Source organism: Aspergillus eucalypticola, assembly GCF_003184535.1.
Source record: "Aspergillus eucalypticola CBS 122712 chromosome Unknown BO83scaffold_28, whole genome shotgun sequence".
NCBI classification, from domain to species: Eukaryota; Fungi; Ascomycota; class Eurotiomycetes; order Eurotiales; family Aspergillaceae; genus Aspergillus; species Aspergillus eucalypticola.
Genome location: NW_020290302.1, coordinates 304,038 through 321,020, shown reverse-complemented (window position 1 = coordinate 321,020; position 16,983 = coordinate 304,038). Strand labels below are relative to the sequence as shown.

At 48.4% G+C, this 16,983-nt stretch overlaps 3 protein-coding genes across 3 annotated transcripts; 1 reads left to right on the top strand and 2 right to left on the bottom strand.

The window, feature by feature from the left end:
* Positions 1 to 1,163: 1,163 nt before the first annotated feature.
* BO83DRAFT_123569 (uncharacterized protein) lies at positions 1,164 to 2,861 on the bottom strand. The gene has a single exon (XM_025526043.1). It carries the CDS (start codon positions 2,613 to 2,615, stop codon positions 1,278 to 1,280), a length of 1,338 nt encoding a protein of 445 aa, XP_025384383.1. The 5' UTR covers positions 2,616 to 2,861; the 3' UTR covers positions 1,164 to 1,277.
* Positions 2,862 to 5,190: 2,329 nt separating this feature from the next.
* BO83DRAFT_321370 (uncharacterized protein) lies at positions 5,191 to 7,285 on the top strand (the record flags this gene model as incomplete). Its single annotated transcript, XM_025527848.1, has 3 exons — positions 5,191 to 5,215; positions 5,534 to 6,951; positions 7,019 to 7,285. The coding sequence occupies 3 exons, from the start codon at positions 5,191 to 5,193 to the stop codon at positions 7,283 to 7,285; spliced, it is 1,710 nt and encodes a 569-aa protein (XP_025384382.1).
* A 3,901-nt stretch (positions 7,286 to 11,186) lies between these two features.
* On the bottom strand, positions 11,187 to 11,846 carry BO83DRAFT_123491 (uncharacterized protein). Its single transcript, XM_025526042.1, has one exon. The coding sequence runs from the start codon at positions 11,627 to 11,629 to the stop codon at positions 11,246 to 11,248; it is 384 nt and encodes a 127-aa protein (XP_025384381.1). The 5' UTR covers positions 11,630 to 11,846; the 3' UTR covers positions 11,187 to 11,245.
* Positions 11,847 to 16,983: the final 5,137 nt, after the last annotated feature.

Genomic DNA, 16,983 nt, shown 5'->3' with positions numbered 1-16,983 from the left:
AAACTCACTCTTCCCTCCTTTCCTTCAATTACGTCAAAACCAGCCCGCCCCTCATATTTATTCAACCTGGAATGGAATAAGTCCATCATCCCCACTTTCTTGACTCTCAGTCAAATCTAGGTCATGGAATGTGCTATTACCTCTTGTCTCTTCCTGTTGTATTCTATTAGGAGAATCATAAGATTTTCCGTAAATATATATTAATTGGACTTAGTTGCATGCACGTCTTCCATTTTTATTCTTATGTTTTTTTTTTTTATCGCTTATAGTATATCGGCTGTCGAATCTGCATTTGGTCTGTGTGTAGATTTCTCTCCTCCCCCACCCACTACGTAATCGTGGCTCTCGTAGTTTCCCATCAAGGTTACATATAAGATTCATAATTTCTATATAACATGTTACAAGATGTTATATTTAATAATCTTATAGCGATAGTAGGTACTATTGTTTCCTAGTTAGCAGTAGGCTGCTACTATTACTAAGTTATTAGTAGATCTCAAAATTCGGCGGTTGTGGTGGGGGGATTCGCGGGGATGCTACTAGCTAGCCTTACGGAAGCATAGAACAAGAATATATATCCAGGTACTAAGTACCACACCACCACCACCAAATTAAGTATTAGTTGTTGAACGGATGAAGCATACTAGTAGTACTATAGAATTGATACAGAGAAGATAATCTGAGAAGTAGTCCTTTGGTTTAACTTGAAGTTAGCTGAGTGATGGTCAGTCCACTATTTGTTAGGTACAAGTGTTGCATTCACACTTCCAATTAGTAGTAGTAGTATTGGTACTATGTTCAGAACATGAATATATATTTTAGCTGAACATGTCATGGAGTTTCTTGTAGTTCATCATTGTGTACTACAGATACGCCAAGAAAAAGAAAAAAAAAACACATAGATCATCGCATTCAAATCAGAAATTCATTGGATGTGTATTCGCACACGACAATTGCACATGTAATTATCGTACACATACAAATACAGCTGTGACAGCATGGCGCCCTTACTTTACCCTTCGCTACCTACCACCTGTGTGCCATGTCTGATAACAACTAAAACCAATCATAAGGTAAAATACATATACAGTTATCTGAAGTGAAATCCGCTTTCTCTTTTTGCATCCCCCGTTCAACGACCCAGACGGGAATACCATATGCTTAATTGCAGATGATAGCGTGGACTCATGTCACATATCTCGTGTGCTTCCTCAAGCCCTACACTCAGTGTGCGGGCAGCAAAAAGCACTATCTTCTCCCTCGTCAACCGTTTTAAGTTAGACGTGCCCTATTGGTATGACGGTAGAACTACGCCGGTGCATAGCGTGGGGTGGACATTCCAGATCAAAAGGATCACTGCGCGTGCTTAACCTGGCCATGGGCTCGCATGCTTCCAGCTCGGCCGCAGTGAACGGGTAGCTGAGTCGTTGCAGGCTACTACCCGCGCTGCTCCGCCCAGGAAGGTGTAGCGTACTGCCTAAGCTGCGATCACTGTGCAGGGAATACCAGGCAGTTGACGTGGGTCGCTGCGACATGTATGATTGCCGCATGACCACAGTGTGGCTTGGAGCTGCATCGGCGAACGGGTTGCGAAGCGTCCCCGCGTTGCTGGGCACGCCGCTACCACGCGACACATACTTGATCTCCGCAGAGTCTAGGAAAGGGTTCGCATCGGAGAGGAGATTTGGACCGGAAGGGGTCCGACGCGCTTGGTAGCTCTTGGCAGGAATTGATAATGGGAACATAGCGCGCAGAGGGCTGGAGGGGGTAGAGGAGTGGTCGGTGAAAGATGACCCGCACGACTGATATACTTGATGTGAGCCTGCTGAGGAAGCAGCCGGACTGCGGTCATCTTGCAGATGTTCCTCACTCGTGCCAGTGGCCAGCTCGTCACGGGGCTTGCGCCGCTTGTGACACATCACGAAATAACCTATTGCAAGCGCAAGAGCAACAAAAGCTACGCCTCCTAGAACGCCCCCCAAGATTGCGCCCAGTGAGGCGTGAGAGCCACCATGATCCGATTGATCTATGTAGCCATGCGACGAGCCATTGGCTGAAGTGACAGCGCTAGTTACTGCTGAGTGTGGAATGAGCGAGGTAGAGGTGGTGTGGGGGTACCGTGTCGTTGACGTCGTTGACGTTATGGAGCTTAGCGCATGGGTGGAGGGTTCTGCTGTCGGAAGTGGTGTTTGATAGCTTGACAATGAACTTGTCTGCGCCGATACCGGCATGTGAAAATGAGTGCCATCCTCCGTATGTGTTTGTATGAGATTGTAGTCGCTAGGATCTGCTAGGGTCGCAGATGCAGTTGTCGTAGGCTCGACCACCGAGTCAACAACCGATGGCTGTAATGACTGTGTAGTCGAGGCATCTGTTAGAACCGCTGCAGCTGCAGCTGTTGAGTGCCATGTATCGGACTGAGAGGGCTCGATGAACAATGAGCTTTCGGTCGTGGACGTGGGGACCGAATTCGTGAATGAGGGAGAGGACGCAGCTGAGGTGAAGGAAGAACTGGTGATTACTGGCGCCGAAGACACAAAGACATTGGAGTGTCGAGGAATTTTAGTTGCACATCTCGAACTCTGATGGAGAACCGCAGAGCTCGACCTGGACATGTCGCCAAGCCCGCAGGCCGGAGGACGCACGAAGTACTTTGCTGGATCAAGGAGGGGAAGAAGAGAAGAACGTGGCCTGCATGAAGAACCAGGTATGATAATAAAGTGCAAAAAAAGAGGGAATCCCTGGATTTGAGGCCGCTGGCGCGTAAACGAGCGGGGGAGGCCGCGGCAATGGTAGTAGTAGCAGCAGTAGTAGTACTTGATGTTGTAGTAGTAGTGAATGACCGGCTCACGAAGGTATGGAAAGAGTGAACAAACGGAAGCCGTGGATACAGTTGGAGAAAGCAAATACACACATGCTAAGCCCGACTCATTGCTGATTTTCTCTACCGGGAGGAGACGGGCAGGCCATGACAGCAGATGTCAGAGGCAATAGCCTGGAGGTGGTGCACCCGTTTCAGGATAGGCTGGTGAGGCAGGAGGGCCAAAAACGCGTGAGATTTCGATCACACGTGAAGAAAGAAGAGAGATTCAGATATATTGAAGAAGCTATGGAAAAAGAGAGAGGCTGTGAAGGAGCAGGGATGAGAGCGAGAAGAGAAAGAGGACCAGGGACCCTGGAAACAAACAAAAAAGAAGAAGCGCATTGTGTTTGGCCAAGCGCCATGTACAGGTGAACCAACAAACCGGCTGTGACGACAGGAAGCAGGGGGGTTTGAAAGAGATTGCTGCCCTTGAGGAAGTGGATGAAACCGCAGTCATCCAAGACATCCAATCCGCGATGCAGAGGCAGCTCTGACGAAGGTGCTGGGCGGCATTAGTCGCTGGCCAGAGAGGGGGGTTTAGGCCCCTCGCCCCTAGCGTTATGTTAACTAACGGCCCTTGGGGGGTGGTCAGGAACCACCAGACGTTGGAACGGGTCTCATTGGCATACGGAAGGGGGTGGGGAGGGGGGAGAAGCCTAGAGAAACAAAGTCAGTCACAACATGGAACATCAAATGGATTCATCTATCTGATGGAGCTGAACCGTGGAGGAAGGGAAAGATGGACAGATGGGATAGATGAGTAGTGAGTAGTAGATAGATGGGAGAGGAAGAAGATGGAGATGAAGATGGACGAATTGATTGGCGCAATTGCCCTGATTGGTTTAATTAAGTAATTGGGAGGAAGATGTGATTGGCAGATATTCATTGGCTGATGGCGACCATCCAGTGGGGGCCCCGTGACTGAGTTACTCTTTTGGGACATACCAGTCAGCCACCTACTGTACCGCTAATCCACTTCCACATTAGTGCCATCATGTGCAGGCTGAGTCAGGATGGTCTAACCTGATTGGGACAATTCCCATCTTTCGGATGAAGAATTGACCAGTTGGTCTGGGTTTGGACGATTGACATTTGACAGCGATAGTGGCATCTACAGGGTGCAAATCAGACTTAGACTCAATTCTCTGCTGATTTTAAATTTCACTGGATCACCCACGAGGTGCCCTGGAATAATGTATACAAATGTATGCATGATGATATATCCCCGGATAAGGACGGAGTGCACCTGTGCAATAGTCAGAAGACGAGAGAGAGAGAGAGAAAAACATTGCCACCGCGGGACTTGTGATTCTCCATCTTCCCTTCCAGGGATCACGTCTACTACCGACGGTGTACAAGTCCCCTCCTTCACCCAGAATTTGGGGGCCACGTATTGGTCGAAACGCCATCAGAAAAAAGGTGGATCGGAAGTCAATTGACATCACAGCCAGAGAGAATGTTCCGTTCTTTCGCATGAGCCCAAGAAATGGGAAAGGCGCTGGGCAGCCATGGTTATCCCCATACTTTTTCCTTCCCCCGCAATATTGGACCCGGGGAAAATTGCCAGGTACCCTTCACAAGTTCACGGATGGGTAAATTGGGTCCCAGAGGCAAAATTGTTAAGAGGAATCCCGGAAGTGTGAAATGGATGGATGGTATTGGGAAGAGAGAAAAGGGAATGGACTGAATGGGTCCAACTCCACTTGGAGGGGAAGGAGAATGATGGATTCCAATGAAGCTCGGGGAGTGTCAAGGACTAACCAGAGAGGCTAAGGCAAACTTGAAGGCGACTAAACCATTTGACCATTTGACCTTCTTTCTTCACTGCTAACTACTAGACTACTACTAACTATCTTATTTCTATTTCAATGCATGCACTTCCCCTCTCTCTCTTCCTCTCTCTCCACTGCCATCATCGCCTTTATCCAACAAATCATCCACCCAAACCTCCAACCATCCGGCCATCCAACAATTTTCAACTCAGCCCACTAACTACTTGTTAACCAAGTTTCTCATTCTTCCCGCTGACTGGTTCATCTACTTCCCACTACTTACTTGATTTTCCGCCCTCTTATTTGTCTTTCCTCCGTGTGCCTCCCGTGCTTCTTTTTATTCTCCCCCACTGCCGGTTAGCCTCACATCGCAAAGTGATGAACTAAACCGACTCAGCCTCCATCTAGTGCTGAGATCTCGCATCGCATCCACATCGCATCCCTTTTGGACTGTTGATTCGATTCGATTTGGCGCATAGAGTACAGTACTAGAGAAAGAGACAAAACACAAAACATCGTTCCCGTTCCGCCTTCCCGCAATCTAATTACGGCATCATGTTTGGCTGGTGTAGTACCTTGGGTAAGCTTCTCCCTCCCGCTCGGTCGTCAATCGCCTTCCCCTTGCATCCTTTAGATTCGTCCCGTCTTATGTGCGCTCCCTTCTACTTTCTATGAGTCGTGCGGAATTGGCGTGGGCCCATCAGAAAGTGGTTAGAGTGGTGGTGTGATGATGATGGAGAGACCCGGTCGCTGAGCCGGTCGCGTCTTGTCCCTTCGTCTCCAGCTGCTTCTAAGAGCCAACTGAATGGCCCCCAACCCTCCAGGCCTGCTGTCAGCCAGGTTGACTGACCTGAGCGCACTCACAGTGTCCAATCCCTAATACTGACACGCCATGCAGGTCTACCCTCCGTGAGCTCAGAGCCGGAGAAAGAGCGCCGTCCTCCTCCCGCCCCCACACCCCTTGACTTCCCCGTCTACAACCTGCCGGAACTTTCGGATAAGGACCCGGACGCTACTCTGTCGAGACTGAGTGAAGTGCTGGCGTCAATCCGACGGCCACAGGATATCAACCCGCAGAAATTCGAGGCGCTCAATTTGAGACTAGAAGAGAATGTGTCCGCAGCAGACATCGTTCGCCCGAGCGGGTCAAACACGGCTCCTCCGCTCCCTTGGGATAACTCGTTAGCCCGCTCGTCCCCGGTGGATGAGGATGGCTGTCCCATCTTGATGGACAATGGCAATTCATATCCCTCCCGAGATCGATTCGAGGCGTTGCAGAACGAGCTCCTGCTGGATAACGATGACGCTTTCAGAGAGGTGGGCAGACTGCCGCCCCGCGAGGGCCGTCAAAGGGTGCGCGTGGCTCAAACAAGGAAGTTTTGGACCGGCCTGGAACGGATGGCTCAATACTGGGATACCAGTTTGGACGAGTATTACGAGCGCCCGAAAACGCCGCCCCCACTGGCAGAGCAGGAAGACACAGACATAATGCAGACGAATGGGGATGCCCAACTGCCAGCGGCGCAAGACCATACGGAAACCCCCATGGACGTGGACCCAGCGCCGCCTGCGGAAGCGACAAAAGACGGTTCTCAGGCGCAGCCAGATACACAGCAGGAAATGGTTACTATGTACAAGGGTCGCCGTCTTGGTGCCGGACAGGAGATGCCCGAGGATGTACGTGAGGAGACCGTTCGAGCGTTGGCCGAAATGGCTGCTTGGCCCTTTGGCTGCCAGGCGGCTCCTCCTATCTCGCCACCTCGGTTGGCCGTGAAGACTTTGCTCTTTCCTGTTCGACACACCTTCCAAACCGCACGATCGCCAAAGGACCGTCAACTGGCGCGAAGCGGTATAATGGAGGGGCCTATCTTTGCAGCGCAGTGCCGACCTGAGACCTCATGGCGCGGGCCACATGATGCCCCAGGCTCTGGCATGGGAGAGGTGTGTGATTTGCTTCGGGAGGTAGGTGCCATGCTCCTGACAGCTCAGGAACGGGCGAGACAGGGGGAAGCAGAGGTGAGACCAGGTGAAGGCAAGTGGTGGACAACCGTGCCCCGATGGGGCGGCGCTCCCAACGACTCCGTCAGTGACAATGAGAAGGAGACACATGGGGAGGACAAGCTGCCATCCGAGTCGGGATATGCTCGCAAGCGCTCCAAGTACGAGCACCCGTTCCTCGCATCGCGTCGACCGAGCTCTGCGCGAAAAATGAGCAACAGCGATAGGTGGAAGATTATCCAGCCCGGGCCCGGTCTTTGGGACAAGCGGATGCGATATATACAGATTGGAAAGCCGCTCGACAGTGCATTTGACGATGTAAGTGGCCTGCTCCGATCATCTTACTTTGTCTGGGTTACATGGATAGGACTAACTGAAACGGCAGATCTACCTATTGTCCTCCATCAACCATCATGTGTCGATCCTTCATCTGCGCGTACACCGGCGATATCTCGAAGTCATCACCAATGGGTCCAGCAACTTCCCGCCTGTAACCGACACACCGGAGCAACCGTGGCATGTTCTACAGCTACGACGCACCCGGTGGTATGACCTGTTCAACGGCGAAGACCGTGTGGAAGCGCTGAAGGGCATTTGGCGCATCTTCCACTACCTCCTTCGACAGCAACCGGAGACTCAGTTTCTAAACTGAGGCTGGGTTGATGTTAGGATTTGACTCTTTTGTTTCATATACCACTTTGTTTGCATTTGATATTAGACGACCAGAACCAGTGTCTACATTGCATGGCATGATCTCAGAGTGTATTATGACGGCTTGATGTATTGGCATTATGACATTCAGATTGCATTTGCTTTGGGTTTCAGCGGCTGGATCATGTTCCTGTCTTAGATTGACTAGATGATTGAAAGACTGCTCCACTATAGAAATGCATGATGTTGCACAAGACCTGAAGGGGAAATGCGCTCTATTTTAGGTAAAGCGATGCATGTTCTGTCGGTAACCGCGCCGTCAGTCTCTCAGCAGTATGAGTGAGATGCCATTGTGACCATGGCATCTTCTAACAATAACAACAAACACCATACCCGACGATCCAGAACGAACCAAAACAAATTCAAATCAACTCCACACGAACAGTCATGAGTTATTTGACATGCATCTCACCGACAGACCGACAGACAGACAGACACCTCTCCCCACCCACCTGTACCTGTCTACCTATGACACGCATCTCCCTCCCTCCTTTCCTCGCAGTAGCATGAGCATTAGCAGTAGCAGTAGCACCACACTAACCAAGCAAGCAGATAGACCAGTGTAGCTGAAACGGAGAAAAAGAATCCGATCATCACATACCTAACTTTTAGTAAGAGTCCATTTCCAACCAGACCAGATAGAACCAGCACCAGCACCAGCACCAGCACCAGCACCCACATTTTCTTTCTTTCTTTTTTTTTTTTACTGTTCTTTTCTTCCCCAATCGCAAATCAAATCCAACGCATCTGATACGTACGTGCTAGTCAGTATCATACTCGATGTAGCTTAGCTATCTTGGTTTTCTTCCATATGGGTACAAAAGTCCGAATAGGCCCATTCTACGTAGTGAAAGGGTTTCTATTTCAGCTCGGAATTGTACTTCCATGACCCATTCCTCTTCTTGTTGCATTATCATTTAGAAGGAATTAGTAAAGTGAGGCGAGAATTATTAACCACTACTACTTAGTATATAGTACTATGTGATTGTACCCCGTAGGAAGGATTTTATCCTATGGATTAACTATGGTGGCGATGATTATTAGTGTCAGCAGACGCGCGACAACGGGAAATTTTTGATTTCGATCTATTGTCCCTAATTTGATATTATTCCTACTGTGTAGACCTGTATAGCTAGCTAGTAAGTAGTAAATATAGTACTCCATGTGTACACTACTACAGTAAGATTAGTAGATAGTAAGTACTATGCCCTCGGATCCTATTTTCCATCCCTAATGCCGAGATGCAACACTGAGCAAGCATGAAGCTCAGGCCCCTTCTTCGAACCCCCGGCCCCCCCCCCCCTCAAATGACCTGACCCTCCTCCTTCCTTAGTTTAAACATTCGATCACAGTGATCGGGGAATCCTGATTGGTTTATCTGTGATTTTGTCTTTGACATATATCGCAGTTCTATGCTGCATCTACACCATACTTAGCAATTAAATTGGCAATAGAAAAAGTTTTCAACACGTATATATCGGTTAGATGTAGATTGGGATCTTTTGGGTTTTTTTTTGGGTTTTTGTTGGGCGAATAGAAAGGTAATTATAGATGTGTGGATTTGATGAGTCGATTTGATTTTTTTTTTTTTTTCTTTATACTTATGTTGTTGTTGTTGTTGTTGTTGGGGTTATGTTGGTGAGGAGGGGATGCTGCTGGGGTGGTAATTTGGATTGTTGTTTCTAGAATACTAAGCTGTGTGTGTGTGTGTAAGTTCTACCTCATGTAGACGTAAGTAGTCTACTCCGCAGTAAAAACAATACTAGACATCTCCACTGAGTAAAACCATACCCCATACCCCCAATAACTCAGTACTTCGTACTAAGTAAGTAACTACTAGTACCCATCCAGCAAACAATATCCATCCATCCATCTATCCAATCCACGACTACAAATGGTCCGCAAAGCAAAGCAGGCAAAAGGCAACGAACGACAGAAACCTAAAACCTTAAACTATATACATATTGTACATTCTAGACCCAATTTCATTGAATATCACCTCCCCCCCCCCCCCCTCTCTCATTCAGCCCAGGGAAGCCATCACTTACTTTACAGTCGTCTATCATCAATCCTTCCATCCAATTTATCCATCCACCTATTCAATCAGCCCGACCAACCAGAAATCTCCGCATAGTGAGGCTCGATTTGAAAAGCAATTTTATTTCCTCTCTCGGTTAGAAAGGCTAGTCCAGGATGGTAGGGGGAGGGGTTAGTTTAGTCTGTGTATTGGTGTGGGTGTGTGTGTGTGTATGTAATGGGGTATGCAAAAATGAACCTGGGTAGTATTTGATGTTGATATTGGTATTTCATTTGATTTGATTTGATTTGATTTGATTGGGGTTTCAGGTTTATGGGGATGTTGGTGGGTGTGGTGAATCGGATTCTTTCTCCGAGATAACTTATTTCTATACTGTGTGATTCACATTTGAGTATTTGGGCTATTAGTTGGGTTTTCTCTGTGTAATGTGATATCTATGCTCGTGCTATGTTTATGTTGTTTTTCTACAGTATCCAGGTGTGTTATAATATGTGGTAAGCATCAATGTATCAAGGTAGCATTGCATGGATTTACATCCCAGGCAATACACGAAAACTAACTATTTAGTCAGTTGAAAGTGTGCGTGGCATGACACACACACACACACACACACGGGTACGGTTTAGCCCTTAGCTTCACTTCACTTCAATCCCAAGTAACTATCCAAAGGATCATTCCAGGTCGTCTCTAAAGCTGAATTTTGTCTAGCCCAGACACATGGTTGCTGATCAGGGGGTTGATGGAGGGGGGAAGGGGGGAAGCGGATACGACACACAGGGCAAGAGCGTACTTTTGAGTCTGACACCTACCACCCTACCCAAGTTAAGTAAATGGTGGCCCCCGGGATGGACAGTAGTGTGCAAGCCGGGAGAAATACGAAGCACTCTTTTTTTTACCAATGAGAGTGGATGGAAAGGTACCTTTGAAGAAGTGACTGACTGACTGTCACCTTCCTACGTCTTCTAAGTAGGCTGCTATCTAGTTAGTTCACCTGGGGGCTGTTTTGGCCAGCCCCTGAATTTCTTTTTTAATCTCCAGATAGGCCCGACGGACATGGCATGGGCCGTGATGGCTACCTAACTAATGTATCTATATTAATCCTTTCTGCCTTCGTGCGGGACTAGACCGGGGTGGGTAGTAGTTGGGATCCGTCAAAGGTCTCACTTACTCTCTCGATCGCTCCCTCATTATTCGAATCCATTAGTCTAATCTTGGGTGCATCGTGGGTAGTAATCTAGCTGTGTGTACGTGGTATAGACTAGGTGCTTCCCGTTAGCCATTTCTCTTCCCTGGTTGGTGTCGAGTCAGACAGCGGGATCTAGAGACTCGGATCGTCCTGTCGTCCGGGGGTCGCGCTTTGTCCAGATGCTGATCCTCGCAAATTGAGTTCTCCGCCATGCGTCGTGGCCATTTGGTTCCCCCCATCCTGGGCACGGTGAGCATTGGAGATGCCATGGCTTGCTTTATCTCGTTTGCTACCCAAGGCAGACTTCCTTTTCCAGCCTGTTGCTGCCGTCAAAGAAATCACGGAAAAGAGGCGGAAAAAGAAAAGGAAAGAAAGAAAGAAAGAAAGAAAGAAAGAAAGACTCCAACTGCCACCTACTAGTGAGTATGTGAGTATGGATAGCGTCGTTACTTCAAAACGTCACATGCGCAGTCTTTGCGATCGCAACCTGAGCAACGGCAATAATGATGATCGGGACGGCCATTGCGGGACTGCAACGATGCCAGTGCATATGACATGAGTCTTCATCATTGATCATTGTCCTCAACAATCGCATGTATATGCGCATGTACGTCAGAACGGACTACTCCGTTCACATACATAGAATGTAGGTACGATCTTCTCCACTCCCTTCCTTGTTAGCACTCGCGCGCCGTGCCGGACTTGCTCGGCGCGACGCGCTGTGATCGCAAAAAAGGAGGTTGTGGAGGTTCCAGACCGGTGGGAATGTGATGAGTCCAGTGACGGCTAGGGTGGGAAAAAGTAAAAAAAGGGCAGACTGGGAAAAAGAAAAACTGCGCGCGCTTCGGTTGACTTGCATTGGTAGGCCGTCGTCGCGTGCTAATCCTAGCACCGATTTGACACCTGTAGCGATCGACTCTGTTGTGCGCGCCCATGTCAGTCGAAGCCATGTCCACGGAGAAAGGTTGGTGACAGGTGCTTGATGGCGTTGCAAAGATGAGAAACCCATCCAATGGGTTCGGGTGTTTCTCCGGCAGGTATCCAGATTGCGACGGGGACATCCCCCGCAAAAAGAGCTGCTGCTGTCATACCCTCTCGACACCCGTCTGTGGAAACATGTCAAACAGCTTCCCGAACGCGGCCCGTCCAGCAGCAAAAATGGTCTTTCGTATTACTCGTGAGGCTGACTGGATGATAGTCACCGAAAAGGCTGGGCGAAACCGTCCTACCGTTTACACACAGACCACGGATTGACACTATTGGTGCCCGAATGGTGAATGGTCACTTGCCCAGGTGTCTGTGCTGTGTGCATGTGTTAGGGATTGGCAGTCTAGTCGATATGGAGTAGCCTGTTCCAACCGAGTACCTGTGTAGTGGGTGTGTAGTAGTCGGGAGGTGGCGGGAAATCAAGGAACTGAAGCAGTTCTGGTGGAGGACAGCTCTCCTCGCTTTGCCTCCAAGGGAGATTGGTCAGTGCACTTTTCTTTGAGGACGACCTAGAGGGTACCACGATGTCTTTGTTTTGGGTCTGGGATTAGAGCGAGTTAGCACCTCCTGAGTAGGGAGTAGGGAGCAGGAATGACTACTTACCCACTAGTAATGAGCAGGTAAGCTCATCGGCAGAACCGGGCACGCCGGGAACTCTCCACTCGAGCAGCAGGGAAAAATAATCACTAAAGGGAAAATCAGAAGAAGGAAAAAACCTGCACATCCCCTTTTGGTTAGCGTCATATGCAGGCATTCCCTCAGCAGATTTCTTACCTGCAGAAATGGATATCGTATGGATCACTACAGGAGATAGATACTAGCCAATATCTAATCAGGTAGTAGTACTGTGGTAAGAATTAAGAAGTTGATAGTGGAACTCTGTCATTAGAAATGATCATTTTCTTCAAATATATCCGGATCATATTCGACCTCTCCATCCTTCATACAACACTCTCAGGTTGACCTCGTGTAAGACGTGGTATTCTTGGGCGTCACGTAATCCTAGCTAGGGATTGATTACCACATTAGAAAAAGTTATGATACCAGCTGGCTGGCAAGGCACATTGTTGAGACCGTCGCTGTGGCACCGAACTCGTAGTACGACTCATGCCTATTACTGCACGAATTGGGTGCACTGCGCATGCACGCAGTAAGATTTGAAGATCGGTTCCTGGATTCCTCACTGCGCAAGAGACTACTTCTATCCCTCCATAGGTAGGTAGAGCGCTCTCTACCTTACCCCCTCGCTTACCCCGATTCGAGCGATCGTTTAGTCTTGTAGTACAGTAGCTCGACCGATCGTCCCTCGATAAGGTTGGTATGTTAGAGAGTTAGTCGAAAAGCCTGGGGTTCGGAGTCTGGAGTACGGAGCAGCATGAGACAAATCGCAAATCGCATAAAGGAGGGGGCAAAAGATATGGGACAGGTCATTATGTTGCTGGGAGAAGAATCATTTTGCCACTCGATTGCTCTCACAGTTTGGAGTGGGTTACTTACTCCTACTACTTTACTAGTTTGCTACCGACGGGGAGGGAAGCTTCCCAGGAGGCGAGGTCCACGTGGTCCATTGTGTACAGTTTACGTTAGCGGTTCTTTCTTGGTAGGAACTGGGATAATATACTGCTGGGTAGCTGGCTGAGAGGAAAAGGCATATATCTGATATATACTCCGTAGTAACTAGTATGTGACTCGACAACAAAGAATACTGGCTAATACTTTTATTCAGATTTCCAGCTCCAAACCACCAACCACCCACGCAAAGCTACAATCCCCCAAGCTTCGTTTCTCTCTTCAGTCCTGCGATGAGATTGATACGATAAGCAGCCTCATTGCGACACGCCGTAGACGAATGGATCAGCGCAATAACGAGGCTTTAGCTTCCCTTAGACTAGACAATCTCAAATAATTCTCCCTTGGATCGGCATAGCATCCATATCCACTATATTGCCCTCCAAAGGAAGAGCACTGCCACATCCAGTAGTCATCTCCGTGAGCCATTCCCCAGCTCGACAAACTAAAGACGCTGATTTGGTTTTTCTTCATGGAGCCCTTGAGATATGGCTTGGCTGCCTTCCAGATGCCATTTGTAAATCCATATTCGATGATCGAAGCATGTTGATCAAATTGATATCGCGCGGTTGCGACATACTCCACTACCACCAGTACCATCATCTCCTCCTCCACCTCCTCCTCCACCTCCTCCACGGTGGCCACTCTTTCAGATGGATAGCTTTTATGAACTTTAACAAACCAATATTACGCCAAGGAATCCCAGCCTCACTTTTTATCATTTTTCTTTCTCTAGCGATCCTACCGCCCAGTAGAATTATGATCCGCTCCGAACCACCCTCTCGGAGTCACAAGGCGGGCAGTCCCGCTGTCACCTTTTTTTTTTTTTTCTCAGAACGAGAATTGGTGGGTGTGTGTATGTGTATGTAAGTATGTCCTGGACAACTGAGGGGTTAGACTCCCCATCGATTGGTTCTCCCGTATACGGGCGATAAGTTCACATAGTAAGTAGTTATCGGACGGTCTGACCAGGCCGGCCCAAACTCCTTCCCTTCCCCCCTCCCCATAAGGCATTTGGGTTGGCACATCTCATGACCTTGCGAGAAAAGAGTCAGGAGTCAGGATACCTAGCCGGTCTAGTGAGGGGTAGGGGGAGCTTGATGGTCCTTGCTGGGACAAATGATAGGCCTGAGACATGGAATTGATCTGCAATTTGGGTCCGGCGAAGATTTACCTGTAATCGGTCTAAAGAATGGCGCCCGGACCTCGTGATGACCGCATCCCATTCCATCTTTCTATTTGCTGGTCGCCTTTTCCACACGCACACACAGACACACACACACACACACACAATCCTCAAAGTCTGAGTGGGTTAAGGGTAGGTAGCTACATACTTACTAGCTAGCTAGCAAGGCAGAATCTTCAGCCAGCGCCAACGCCAACTTGCCTGCCTGCCTGCCTGCCTGCCGACCACCGCGGACGGTACGGAGAACCCCGTCCTGGCATGTGTTTGCATAAATTAGGTGGTAAGAAGTAGTAGACCCGGAGTTTCGGCAGTTAAGTTTACTACTGTATATGGTGCTTGCGCCGCCGGAGTTTTCTGCTGTCAAGGAAATCCCGCGGATTACAGACGAGGTTGCGTTTGTGTTGGGGATCGGACTCTCCTTGTGTTGCTTGCTGTTTGGTACGTAGACTCCAGGTTATTTTGTATTAATTTATTTTTTCGATTAGATGGATCCTAAGTCAGACGAATGAAGAGAATAGGTCTGGCAAATTCCAATCTTGAGATGGCGCTTACTACCTACCTATCTACTTACCTGTTTGCTACTAGTACTAGTAGGTTGTTCGCAGAACAAATCCCGGGGATTCATATCAGGTTAGCAGAACAGCAGCATCAGCCTTGAGCACTACTACTAGCACCAGGATCTTTCTCTTACTTCCACCTATGGTGTATTCGCACCCCTCTGCCGCCCAATTCGACGGCCAATTCCCAATAGCCACAGTGTATCTCTACCCGTGTAACCCCAGTACAAAACGTCGAGCTATCTGTCGTAAAGGACAGGGCTATCCCTTGCTTCCGGCACCTGATCATTCCAATACTAGTTTGTAAGAGAAAGAGAGAGTCAGAGAGTAGGCCTCCTCCTCCTCCTCCTCCTTCTCCTCCTCTCCGGCCCTACTTGCCGCATAGGTGTAGTACCGGCGCACAGTATGCACATCATTTGCTACTAACTTTGCCAGTCGACCCAGCCTTGCAGGATCTCCATTCAAAAGGGAAAACCTGAACAGAAAGAAACCGTGCGACTCCATTCTTACAGTAGTCCATGCATACGATGAGTCGGTAGTGAATTGGCGGGTTTGTTGAGTATGTTTTACTTTTACTAGAGTTAAGTTCTTCTTACTGTAGGGAGAATGGAGCCTGGCGCCAACGCCCTTTCTTTTCCTTTTTCTTTTTTTTTGGGAAATTATTTTTTGGTTTATTGCCTCTTGTCTTAAAAACCGCTGAAGTCTCAAAGACAGACCCAACATGCCGCCAGCCGACGGTGGGTTCCAGGAGACGGGATCATGGAACGTCACTAAAAAGGCGGATCGACCGAATGGGGGCACAAGCTGTTGAATTCGTTGGCTCTCCGAAGCCAGAAATGGGTCACCTGTGGAGGGGCAGGCAATTGGCGGTAATGAATAAGGCATAGCTTGACTCCGATTTTGAACTTTGTAAGGTACGGAAGATTCCGTATCTGAGAGCGAGACGGTGAACATCGGGTGTAAATCTGGAGGTGGTTTTTGTTATGGTTGGGTGCTGTTGGGTCATCGCGTCAGTTTGGGTTTTGTTTATGCTTCGATGTGAACAAAGACGCGAAGAGGACATGGTTCTCTGCGGTAACAAATTTGAGTAGAATAATAATGTGTCGGAGTTGTGGTTAGTTGGAAAGTCGAGAGTTCCATCAGGATTATGCCCCTCCATTTTCCCGAGACCGAGATTATTCCAGCCGAAATTTTAGGGACGGTTCAAGGCCACGACGGTGTGTTGATATTACCCCACTAATTGAAGGTGAAGGTGATCGGGCTGCTGTGCTTGCGAGCCCAGTCATTTGGTCGTCTTACAGTCTTGCAGGGTGGCAGCAGTAAGCAAGACTGTAGCCACATTTAGCCTAATCAGTTTAAGTGCTCTTTGACTGACCTTTTCTCTGATTTTCGTTTCCGTTCTTCATGTTCTTATTGATTTTTTTGCTGGTTCGCGCGGGAATGTACTAGTCAATGCTTTCAGAGTCAGAGGCTCTAGCTGGTGAGTTTACTAGTAACCGTGTCACAATACGAGCTAGGTAAATATACGACGCGACCGAAAGGTGGCAAACTGGGTACTCACTCCGATGCTGCGTCATGAGATCTACCCCTTATACATATCTGCGCAGTCCCTTTAGACGGTAGACTATTTTAGTAGTATATCAGACTAGCTAGGTCAGTTCTTTGTGTTAGGTTGCGAGCATTCATGTTTTGAATACGCGCTAATGATGAGGTTTATTGAAGATTGGCATGGGAAAGAAAGCTGTTAGGCGTTTGGCAGAAAAAGGTTTGTTTTGACCGAATGTAATCCGAATGACAAGCTGCGACCAGTAAGCCAAATAACTAAAAGTAAAAAGGAGGGAAACCCAAGGTTCTCTTCCGTAAGTTACCGTTCCTTCGGACGACCGCGGATAAGTCAGCGGCTGTCCCTGAGGTGAACCATAATTAGTCGCAGATGAAGACCCAGGGAACAATTGCCGTTTTGCTTTTTTGGTTGTGGGGGTGGGAAAGAAAAGGTAAACAACCAAGATGATAACACGTAGTAAGGGTAGGTCCCTATTCTACCTGTACTCCGTACTCCGTCCTACCCCGTAGCAGCAACCAGCAAATGTATGTATCATGTATGTGCGCAACCATG